The sequence below is a fragment of the Bos grunniens genome, chromosome 22 (genome assembly GCF_055505025.1).
Source record: "Bos grunniens cultivar Pamir isolate PY7600 chromosome 22, Bosgru_T2T1.0, whole genome shotgun sequence".
NCBI classification, from domain to species: Eukaryota; Metazoa; Chordata; class Mammalia; order Artiodactyla; family Bovidae; genus Bos; species Bos grunniens.
Window position 1 is genome coordinate 49832641 of NC_141186.1, and position 12522 is coordinate 49845162.

At 42.6% G+C, this 12522-nt stretch overlaps 1 protein-coding gene across 19 annotated transcripts in view; it reads right to left on the bottom strand.

Moving 5' to 3' along the window:
- Positions 1–12522, bottom strand: part of DOCK3 (dedicator of cytokinesis 3) — a 307148-nt gene that overhangs the window by 65199 nt on the left and 229427 nt on the right. For all 19 annotated transcript variants that reach the window (XM_086367783.1, XM_086367778.1, XM_086367775.1 and 16 more), the window contains 4 exons: positions 11333–11433; positions 10124–10205; positions 4385–4555; positions 1186–1378 (listed from right to left, as the gene is read on the bottom strand). In XM_086367783.1, the coding sequence (XP_086223909.1) occupies positions 1186–1378; positions 4385–4555; positions 10124–10205; positions 11333–11433 (547 nt within the window). The remainder of the gene's footprint in view (positions 1–1185; positions 1379–4384; positions 4556–10123; positions 10206–11332; positions 11434–12522) is intronic.

Consider the following 12522-nt stretch of genomic DNA (forward strand, 5'->3'; position numbering starts at 1 on the left):
ACCACCAAGAAGTTCTAATTATAAACATTCTAATAATAATTGCTTTGTTAGCATTTTAGGTTTATTTCTGCGCCCTAGAAGTTCATTCCACAGTGTGATATTCTGCTTAAAGGACAAGACTCATGCTGATTGTAACATCTGACTACTGACTATTTGATCATGTTGATTGTGGCTTCAGGTATGAATCCAGAGGTTCCTTCTGAAAGACAGTCCAGGCTGTTGATTGTATTATATTGCTTTTTTTTTCCCCTAGTTTTTTTTTTTTTTTTTTTTTTAATTTTTCTGACTGTACCAGGTCTTAGTTCTGGCATGTGGGATCTAGTTCCCAGACCAGGGATTGAACTCATGCCCCCTGCATTGGGAGTGTGGAGTCTTAGCCACTGGACCATCAGCAGGGAACTCCCGGATCGTATTATGTTTGTCAGGCTTTCCTAATCTCTTTTGGAGTGTGGTGTGCTCAGTTGCTCAGTAGTTTCTGACTCCCTGCCACCAGTGCCATGGACTATAGCCTGCCAGAATCCTCTGGATGTGGGATTTCCCAGGCAAGAATACTGGAGTGGGTTGCCATTTCCCCCTCCAGGGGAACTTTCCTTCCCAGTGATTGAACCTGCGTCTCTTACATCTCCTGCATTGGCAGGCAGGTTTTTTTTACCACTATTTAAAATGTGGAGGGCTCCCTGTCTATGTCTTTGTCTGACCTTTAGAGGCTCCTCCAAAGAGAGGAAAAGGAATCTGTCTGTCTGGCAAGGCAAGGAAACAAAGTGCAGTGGGTCCTCAGGGCCTCCTTTCAGGGTTTCTTTTCTTTCCTTGACTCATCCTACCTTCTTGGGCTAGACCTTTCTCTCTTGCTTCCCCTCCTTTCCCTCTGCTTTTTCATCCTGCTGGGGCCGTGGCAGACCCCTTTCTTGGCAGCTGGCTAGATTTGTGGGCCTGGAGGTTGCTCTGCAGGCCACCTCATGTGGGTCCCTAGAAATAAGCTGTGAGGGAGGCAGTAGGCCTAGGTTTTGGCTGCATTCTCTAACAGAGTTTACCAAAAACTCTGCATTTTAAGGTCCACTCACTTCTCACATGATGGCTGGTAAAACTGATCCTTTGCTTACCACTTGGCCAACACCCTGATAAGGAAGAAAGGTGAGTCTGACTCTCATCCCAACTTGATTTACCTGAGAAAGAAACTTGATTTACCTGAGAAAGAAAACAGGCGACTATCCACAGTTCTGGCAATGGACTGCAGCTTCACCACATCCATCGACTGCCCAATGTGCACAGTGCTGGGCATGCTCCCCAGAGTCCCTCTCACAAACTCCGCCACCTCCTGCACAGTGAACATCTGCAGGAGCTCGTCAAAGATAGTCGGGAAGGAGTTGAGGAGTGCAGCCTGCAGAAGCATATGAAGGTCTGGTTAGCTCAGAGTTAGGTTTGCATCCATCTGTGTGCTTAGACAATGACACACAGTGGTGAGAGGCTGAGAGGTAACTGCAGCACCCCTGTCTTGAACAGGCTCCTCCCTGGCCTGTGATTCTATCCATCCCTGTAGTAGTCTTGGGGCTGAAGCAGGAGAACCAAAAAGGAAACCAAAACAAGAGAACTTACTGGGATCCAGGCCACTAGAAGCTTTAGAACTTGCCAAGGCATTTGTTGGCAAGGGAAGGAATTATATAGAGAAATTAACTCCATAGCTTAACATCCATAGCTGTTTTTGCTCATAAAGTGGATTTAACTTATTTGTCTGTCTCTATGATCAAGTTCTTGACTTTCCAATTTCAGCCCCAAATTCAAGCCAGGAAACTCTCAAAGAAGGGAGGTCAAACATAACTGAGCACAATCAAGCAGCAGTAGCTGAACTCCATTCACAGTCCTGCAGCCAGCAGTCCAGCTCTGAAAACTGGACCATTTCCCCAGAATAGTGACATTTATTTGAAACCATAAAATCTGAAGACTTTGTAAATTATTTCCTTCACATGCGATGCCTGGCAGTCTCAAGCGTGAATCCAAAACGGAGGGAGAATGTGTGGATGTAGTCAGCCGTGAAATCCTGAAGACTGCTGATGATGCTGGCCTAGAGTTCAGTGACCTCAACTGTCTAGACAAGTGGTCTGTGTGTGTATGGAGACTTCTCTCCTAGGATCTCAGCTCTGGAAGACCCAGGAGGTGGCCTCTTGAGAACAATCAGAGCCTCTGGGAGGCAGAGTAGTTTAGAGGAAAGAGAATGGGTTTTGAAATTGGACAGACATGAGTTTAAATCCCAGCATTACCACTTATCTGCCACATAACCCTGGGTGAGTTACTGCCTAGTCCTCCTTTTTCTCATCTATAAAATGGAGATGAGGCTATCACTTATCTCCTCTATTGGTATGAAGAAGAAGTTTAGGTGCACCAGGTTAATTTCCAGTAGACTGCCTGGCACACATACCAGGCCTTCAATAAATGCTGGCTCTTGTTCAATCTCTCTCATCTAAATGGAAATAGCATGGGAGGCTCTTCACGCTGCTCAGTCCTCTTAGATTATTAACCCAAGATTTACAAAGGGAAATGGAGTGTCGCCTTGAGACGAGGTGAGAGTGCACTCTTTCTAAGTGGCAGGGTAGGGGAGGAGAGCTGTTTTTCCTGATTGCTTCATCAGGCAGTAAGACACTGTCCTTGACTGAGTGAAAATTTATATGGGGCAACAGGTCTGTCACACTGCACTCTATGTTCAGGCCAGGACCATGACTGAACTGTGAATTCTATCTGCAGATTTATAACTCCCTGAGATATCAAGGACACCACTTCTCAGTAATGAGAACCAGCACAAAAACTAGATACAAAGACAAAGGGAGGAATCAGGTATTTCTTTTGGCTGCGTCACAAAACTTGCAGGACCTTAGTTCCCTGACCAGGGATTGGTAGTGAAACCAGGGGCCATGTTAATGAAAGTGCCAAGTCCTAACCACTGGACTGCTAGGGAATTCCCAGAAAAGCAGGTAATATTTCACAATCAACGACCAACAGTAACTGATTTGCCCTCTTAAATGGTGAAATTTTCTAATCTCATGGCACCAGGACAGAAGGACACTTGCACCATAACATCTCCTAGTGGTCAGAATCAAAGACATAAAGTCTGACTGAATTGTATACGTGCTGAGGGTTGTGAAACTCATGAAACATGAGCCTGGTACCAAAGGAGCAGGTCTGATTCTGACTCAGGTCTAAGCTGAGGATAGATCTAAGCTATTTATCCGGAAATGGGAGGAACATGGTACTGAGAAGAGGGCATTGCTAAGTTCTCAGAAAGCAAATCTGCCTTGCTCTGCTAGCTACCTCTGAGGTCCCCAGATCTCCACAGGCTCAGAGATGAGTAGGTGTCCTGGGTCTTGGCTGGCAGGAACTGATAGGCTGGGGGAGAGAGATGACTGGCCTGGGGTATTCAGGAGGGGAGACCATGGAAGGAGGTTTTCTTATAGAGATACCTGGTGACCTTGATGTATTCCACTTTTATAGAGGCTATAGCCCAGCTGTTCTTTTGTTCTCTGGGCCAAGGGGCCTATGGGCAACTGGAATCTAGAGGCAACATAGGAGCAAGTGGGAAACAAACAAAAAAAAATTGGGACTATTCTAATCTTAAAGGAGATATTTGAACATATATCTGTGCTGACAGACCTAGCAGTGACTGAATGAATGGACGTGACAGAGGCTGTCTAGTCTCTGTTCATAAGTTTTGATGTAATAATTGCCTTCAAGAAATCAAAGAAGTATAATTCATTAGATACAATCTTGACATTTATCTGGAAGAAAAAAAATAACCTCTTTGTGACTGGGGTAAAGAACAATATCCTTGATCCCTTCTAGGGTATGGTTGCATGGGAAAGGTAACTGATTAACTGACCAGACATATTTAATATAAGGAAGCAAACTTCCTTTCCATGCTACTATTTCTAATAGAATCTAATCCTAATTCTTAGCCAAAGTTTTCTAGTTATTTCTGCTGTTTTTCAACCAATTTCACTTTTAACTTCTAGAATGGATCAATGCTAACCTGAAGTTGTTAAAATTAATACAATGACTAGGAAATAAAATTCTCTTTGCATTCTGAATATCCTTTATAAATAAGATGTTCATGTACAACTAATAGTATGGCAGCTAAATAAATCTGGCCAAAAGAGGGCAAAGTTAAGCTTCTTCTCCACCATAAAGACACGTGGCTGTTTTATATTTGGAAGCTGGGACACAGTTGGCTTTGAAGTAAAAATAGCATTTTATTTTAGCAGGTATTTCCTTATACCTCAACCCTTACTTGAAACATAGAAACCTGGCAGGGCTTTGACTTTGGAAGCCAGAGGACAAAGAAACCACCTGCTAAGACAGACAAGAATCCAGCAGCAAAACTTTCCTGCAGCTCACAGACCTGAGTGAAAAGGAGTGTTTCTGAATTTCTGCTGTCCAGACTGAGCACAAACCGGATGGACTGGAAAAGCTCTTGGATGCTGGACCGGAACTGTTCCTCTTCCATCCCACAGGTGGCACGTGAGTACAAGATCCTTGACTGCACGATAAACTTGAAAAGGTACTCCAACGCCTGGCAGTGTGGGAGAAAGAGGGATAGACAGGTGTTAAAGATGGGCTTCCCAGGTGGCGCTAGTGGTAAAGAACCCGCATGCCAATGCAGGAGACATAAGAGATGTGGGTTCAATCCCTGCGTCGGGAAGATTCCCCTTGAGGAGTGCATGGCAACCCACTCTAATATTCTTGCCTGGAGAATCCCATAGACAGAGGAGCCTGGCAGGCTATAGTCTATAGGGTTGCAAAGAGTTGGACATGACTGAAACAACTTAGCACATAAAGATGGTCAGGAACTAATATATGAAGGAGTGAAGGGTAGAGTACCAGCAAATTATACACTAAAATTGAGAGATGGACATTTCCAACTTTGGAGATAAGCACTTTAAAATTTTTAAAAATTTTTATTGGCATGTGGTTGATTTACAATGTTGTGTTGTACTAGTTTTTGGTATATAGCAAAGTGACTCAGTTTATATATATATTGGAGTGGCCATCATGGTCAACAAAAGAGTCCAAAATGCAGTACTTGGATGCAATCTCAAAAACGACAGAATGATCTCTGTTCGTTTTCAAGGCAAACCATTCAATATCACAGTAATCCAAGTCTATGCTCCAACCAGTAACGCTGAAGAAGCTGAAGCTGAATGGTTCTATGAAGACCTACAAGACCTTTTATAACTAATACCCAAAAAAGATGTCCTTTTCATTATAGGGGACTGGAATGCAAAAGTAGGAAGTCAAGAAACACCTGGAGTAACAGGCAAATTTGGCCTTGGAATACGGAATGAAGCAGGGCAAAGACTAATAGAGTTTTGCCAAGAAAATGCACTGGTCATAGCAAACACTCTCTTCCAACAACACAAGAGAAGACGCTATACATGGACATCACCAGATGGTCAACACCGAAATCAGACTGATTATATTCTTTGCAGCCAAAGATGGAGAAGCTCTATACAGTCAGCAAAAACAAGACCAGGAGCTGACTGTGGCTCAGACCATGAACTCCTTATTGCCAAATTCAGACTTAAATTGAAGAAAGTAGGGAAAACCACTAGACCATTCCGGTATGACCTAAATCAAATCCCTTATGATTATACAGTGGAAGTGAGAAATAGATTTAAGGGACTAGATCTGATAGATAAGAGTGCCTGATGAACTATGGAATGAGGTTCGTGACATTGTACAAGAGACAGGGATCAAAACCATTCCCATGGAAAAGAAATGCAAAAAAGCAAAATGGCTGTCTGGGGAGGCCTTACAAATAGCTGTGAAAAGAAGAGAAGGGAAAAGCAAAGGAGAAAAGGAAAGATATAAACATCTGAATGCAGAGTTCCAAAGAATAGCAAGAAGAGATAAGAAAGCCTTCTTCAGCGATCAATGCAAAGAAATAGAGGAAAACAACAGAATGGGAAAGACTAGGGATCTCTTCAAGAAAATCAGAGATACCAAAGGAACATTTCATGCAAAGATGAGCTCGATAAAGGACAGAAATGGTATGGACCTAACAGAAGCAGAAGATATTAAGAAGAGATGGCAAGAATACACAGAAGAACTGTACAAAAAAGAGCTTCACGACCAAGATAATCACGATGGTGTGATCACTGACCTAGAGCCAGACATCTTGGAATGGGAAGTCAAGTGGGCCTTAGAAAGCATCACTACGAACAAAGCTCAACAATTCCAGTTGAGCTATTCCAAATCCTGAAAGATGATGCTGTGAAAGTGCTGCACTCAATAGGCCAGCAAATTTGGAAGACTCAGCAGTGGCCACAGGACTGGAAAAGGTCAGTTTTCATTCCAATCCCAAAGAAAGGCAATGCCAAAGAATGCTCAAACTACCACACAATTGCACTCATCTCACATGCTAGTAAGGTAATGCTCAAAATTCTCCAAGCCAGGCTTCAGCAATATGTGAACGGTGAACTTCCTGATGTTCAAGCTGGTTTTAGAAAAGGCAGAAGAACCAGAGATCAAATTGCCAACATCTGCTGGATCATGGAAAAAGCAAGAGAGATCCAGAAAAGCATCTATTTCTGTTTTATTGACTATGCCAAAGCCTTTGACTGTGTGGATCACAATAAAGTGTGGAAAATTCTGAAAGAGATGGGAATACCAGACCACCTGACCTGCCTATTGAGAAATCTGTATGCAGGTCAGGAAGCAACAGTTAGAACTGGACATGGAACAACAGACTGGTTCCAAATAGGAAAAGGAGTTCATTAAGGCTGCATATTGTCACCCTGTTTATTTAACGTATATGCAGAGTACACCATGAGAAACACTGGACTGGAAGAAACACAAGCTGGAATCAAGATTACGGGGAGAAATATGAGTAACCTCAGATATGCAGATGACACCACCCTTATGGCAGAAAGTGAAGAGGAACTAAAAAGCCTCTTGATGAAAGTGAAAGCGGAGAGTGAAAAAGTTGGCTTAAAGTTCAACATTCAGGAAACAAAGATCATGGCATCCGGTTCCATCACTTCATGGGAAATAGATGGGGAAACAGTGGAAACAGTGTCAGACTTTATTTTTCTGGGCTCCAAAATCACTACAGATGGTGACTGCAGCCATGAAATTAAAAGACGCTTACTCCTTGGAAGGAAAGTATGACCAACCTAGATAGCATATTCAAAAGCAGAGACATTACTTTGCCAATAAAGGTCCGTCTAGTCAAGGCTATGGTTTTTCCTGTGGTCGTATATGGATGTGAGAGTTGGACTGTGAAGAAGGCTGAGCACCGAAAAATTGATGCTTTTGAACTGTGGTGTTGGAGAAGACTCTTGAGAGTCCCTTGGACTGCAAGGAGATCCAACCAGTCCATTCTGAAGGAGATCAGCCCTCGGATTTCTTTGGAAGGAATGATGCTAAAGCTGAAACTCCAGTACTTTGGCCACCTCATGTGAAGAGTTAACTCATTGGAAAAGACTCTGATGCTGGGAGGAATTGGGGGCAGGAGGAGAAGGGGACGACAGAGGATGAGATGGCTGGATGGCATCACTGACTCGATGGACGTGAGTCTCAGTGAACTCCAGGAGTTGGTAATGGACAGGGAGGCCTGGCGTGCTGCAATTCATGGGGTCGCAAAGAGTCGGACACGACTGAGTGACTGATCTGATCTGATACTTTTTTTTTTTTAATATTCTTTTCCCAAGTTGGCCATTACAGAGTACTGAGTAGAGTTCCCTGTGCTATACAGCAGGTTATTATTACTTATCTCTTTTATACATAGTAGGGAAGTACTTTAATCTTTTTAAATTAGAAAAATGTTTTTTACTTTAATTTTTAAAACCTTTCCTCAAAAGTCCAAATGGTCCTTGAGCAGTAAGTATCTATGTACTGAGAGAATTGCCAAATTATTTCATGTAGCTATGGAAGTGAATAACCATAGACTATTATGGAAGCAGCTGAATTCAAGAAGATACAGGATCAAAAGAAAATTAAATTTCTCTCATTTTTCTCGGGTCTAGTAACAAAAGGCTACAAAGGCAATGATGTAAGAACCTCTCTTAAATTTATTCCTAGAAGGAAGAGTACTTTAAGAAGTCTTCTGCATCTTTGAGAAACAGCTGGCACCTGACATGTGCCAGCCATCTCACCAGGGGTCCAGTTTGGAGAAAACTGGCCTCTAGTTGCACAGGAGCTGGCAGACCCAACACACCCATTCACCATCCTCTCCCAGACCAGGACACCTGCCATCAACAGTTTATGAACAATACAGGAGACAGAACTCCCATAACATGTGTTGGGAGCAGAATCTGATTTTGAGGAGCCCCTGGAGATTGGCCCATGCTTATGAGCTGAGTAATTCTCTTTTAAGAGAATTCAAGATTCTATACATTCTAATCAAAGAAAGGCTAAAGATCTCCCAGACACTGGAAAGGCAGAGTCATGAAGCACTGAGGAAAAACTTTTCCAAGGATGAAATATGGAGCTCTGGCCACCTCTTCAAAGAAGCTTTTCCTAAACTCTTGACGTGAAGTAAAACCTCCTCTCCAGCCATTCTATGCCAAAATCCTATTTATTTCTTTAATAGCATAATTAATTTTTTTCTCACTGACTTTGTATGTTTATCTTTGTATGGTTTATCTGTTGGACATGTTTATTGTCTGCCTTTTCCCCACTTGAATGGAGGTGCTATTAAGGCCGAACCTTTCTGTGTGGGTTCCTGATGAATCCCCAGTAGGTAACCCAATGTCTGACACATGGCAGGTATCAAGCAATATTGGCTGAATGAATGACTCTTAGAAGAAAACTAAGATACCATCTCCAAGGCTTTAAGCAATTAATTTCTGAACTCACACAGAACTTTTTGCATTTAACTCCACGTGTACCCCTCAATTATGCAGGGAACCTCACAGATGCTGGGGTTCAGAGAAGAACAGAATCCAGGCCCTACCCTCACATCACACTTGGCACTCTGTTCTACACCTGTGTTTGAGCCTAATTCCCTTTAGGACACAGGGGATGTGTTCTTCCAGGGGAAAGGGCAGTCTTACTCCTCTCTGCATCTCAGCAGCCATGACATGCTGTTTGCTCAGCCAACACGTATTGCATGAAGGTCAGAAGTGAGACTTGAGGCCTCAGGCTTTTATAGAATGTGCTGAGAACAGGCAGGGAAAATACAGATTTATGATTTGATTTTGCCTCTTTAAACTGATGATGCTTAGGAGAACATGTGTTTGAACTGTTATCACACGAATAACACAAGCATAGGCCCACTATAGTACTTAGAGCAGACGGTGAGATATTCAAAGAGGACAGAGAAAAAGCAGAACTACTTTGCTGCCATTCTTCTTTTATTACTAACTAGAAAGGGTGGGAAAGACATGGTTAAAAATAAACTTAAAACAAGTGACTCAAGAACAAGAAAAGATAGGGATGAAAGGAAAGACAGAAAACATGAACTTGCTTTAAGTGAGTTCTCAGAGGATATGAGTTTTTTTTTTTAAAAATTGTTAATATGGAGAACTGCTGAGCAAGAGGGGAATCAACATTCTCATAGGTGGTTCTCTACAGCAGAAGCAGCAGTCATGAGAAAACGAGTTACCAGAAAGTGTAGTTAACTCACAGTGCGGACAGTCCCCTGGAAAGGGGAGCTGTCCAGCACTGCAAAGGGCTGCCTGATCATGGCTTTAAGATTATCTTCTTCTCAACATATCCACATACAGTGCATTCACTCAGTTCTTTTTACTTAAAACAGTTATATAAAATACCATGTTCAGTAAACACTGAAGAAGCGGAAAGTCTTAGATAATCTTATTTCTAATCAATGTTGGCTTATTTCTAACCAACACTGGCTTAGAAGGAGATACGATACTTCAGCCAGTGGAAGCAAAGACTGACGCTAAGGGTAGAAACGAGGCAGTGGGGATGACTACGAGCCGCAGGTACATCATCCCTCCCTCCTGCTCTCAGATAAAATTATGAGGAATAAAGACCTTTTAGGGCAAAATCAAAGTGAGGAAAGGGCAGTTAGGTGGATCAAGGCAGTCATTCCACGCTGTCTACACTTGTCCTGTACTCTACTCCACGGAGGTTACTTGCAAAGCTCTGCAGGGGTAGGCCCTTCTCAGGACATTACCCGCATGGCTTCCTGAATGTGGTCCTGACGAATCAGTTCTGCTGAGCAGTCCATGTACCACTTCAAACAGCGGATTAGCTCCCTGGGAAAAACAACAGTCCAGAAACCCCACTTTAATCCAAAAGCAATGCAGCCTGAAATACCTGCAGTCCTAAATTAGCCATAGAGGAAATAATATACTGCTGACGAGCTAGAATGGACCGATGGATTCATTACAGCTGTGGAATCTTTAGACCACCTGGGACCAGACAACACTCCTGACCAAGAGATGCCACATTTCAATCAGCAGTTGGAGTCATTCTTTCCCACTTCCCTTGAGACACATTTCTTTTGATTACAATAAAGTTTTCCCAAAGTCATGGGCTGGATGTGTGTTTTCTTTGTTGAAAACTGCTAAGTCTCCAGAATATACAACAATGACTAGTAAATAGCAGGCTCTGAATAAAGGTGTATGGTCCCGTGTGCCCCTCCTTGCTGTCCCAATCATCTTATTTCCTTAGGACCAAGTTATCTGAGTGGCATGGGACTACAGGGTCAGAAAGTCTGCGCATATACATGGCCAAAGAATTCAGAGGTCAAGAGAACAGGCCCTCTGCAGACAGCAGGGTTCACATCTGGGGCATATCAGTCTCGAGCTCTGCATCCTTGAGCAAGTTATGTGAGCTCTCTGTTCTCACTCTCTTCATTTAAAATATAGGCAACAATAGTACCTCTCAAATTATTGTGAATTCTAATGAGATGACACGTGTAAAATATACAGCACAGTGCCTGCTCTCTCCAAAGTGACATCAAAGTATCAGAGTCCAGTGATTCCACAGCTTCACCACCCTTCAGGTTTTAACTCTTCAAAACTTATGTTCATTCCATAGAATAACATGGCAACTTTTAAAATTGCTCTAATGGCTTTAGATAACCTGTGAGTGCTTTCCATGTTTACTCTTTGTATTATCTCTTTTATTGACTGTCTTTTCTTTCCTTTGATATTATTTGTGGATGCTATATTTAGCTATTCACATGCTTCTTACTGAAAAAACAAGACATTTTTAGCAGCTCTTCCATCATTTCTTAGAAGGAAAAGTATGAAAACTATGCAATAAACTATAGTATAGAATGTCAGCAGAAAGCCCACAGGTAACATCATTCTCAATGGCAAAAGCCTGTCTTTCTAGTCAAACACAAGTCCCAATGATGATGCCAAATGCAACTTACTTGTATGCCAGGGCTCCAGCAAAGTGCTTCTGGATGTACGTGTCCATTACAGGTCGGAAGTGGAAATATTTGATGTCTCGGAGCAGGTTGATGATGAACACCTGGGAGAGACAAGGTGTAGCAGAATTCAGCGGAGGCCTCAAACCTACCCCCAGAAGGAAACAACTCTTGATTCTTCAAGGAATGGCAAACTACAAGTGTTTTCTCCAGTGTTTCCAGTGAATGTAAGACTGCCACTCCGGGTATGTATTTCTGTCATGTTTGTACTATTGCTAACAACCCTGGCCTCCATTCCAAACTTGGGACTCATTTGTCAACACCAGTGACTTTGACCTTCTCTCTTCACAATAATGCTCAGTGGTATAATATGGACCAAGGGAAGACAAAACAATATCTGTGTTGTGGCACAAACATTAAGGTGTCTCAAACACTTGGAAAAGAGAGAAAAAAATATTGTCCTCTGAGCCAAATCATCCTATGAAAGGTTGCACCCTTCAGCAATTAGGGTTGGTTGGCCAGGGAGGCAAGAAGAAAAGTCAGAGAAACAAACTTTGAAAAATATCACTCTAACTCTTGCCTCTGTTGCTCATCTATCATACAGATTTTAGAGTACCTGGTTGTCCTTGAATACATAGTCCTCCTGGAGGACTGGACATGTTCAACAAAATGCACTAAATATTCAGATCACTGTCTTTTCTCACTGAGCAACCTTCTGAGACTCTGGTTCCCAGACAACTGTTTACAGGGAGAGGGTGTGATGCTCAGACCAGCACAGAGAGTCTCTGCTTTTCTGGTGGTTATATCCTTTGTTTTTGTTTTTAATATTTATTTACTTGGCTGTGCTGGGTCTTAGTTGTGGCACTCAGGATCTTCAGTTGTGGCATGTGAGATCTAGTTTCCTAAACAGGTATTGAACCCAGGCCCCTTGCATTGGGAGTGCAGTCTTAACCACTGGACCACCAGAAAAATTTCTGTATCTACTTTGTAAGTGGAAAACGAGCTGTCTTGTTTCCTTTATTGGTCTCTGGGCCTTTTGTTGGTGTAGGTCACTATTTCAGCAACCCTGCGATAGTATGAGACTGAGTATCAAAACCACAAAGCAGAGGTCCAGATTAGCTCATATAGGGATGTTCCAGGTAGGCAGGTTGTTGGTCTTGCCTGGTGACACTCATTAGTCCCTTTCCTGTTGG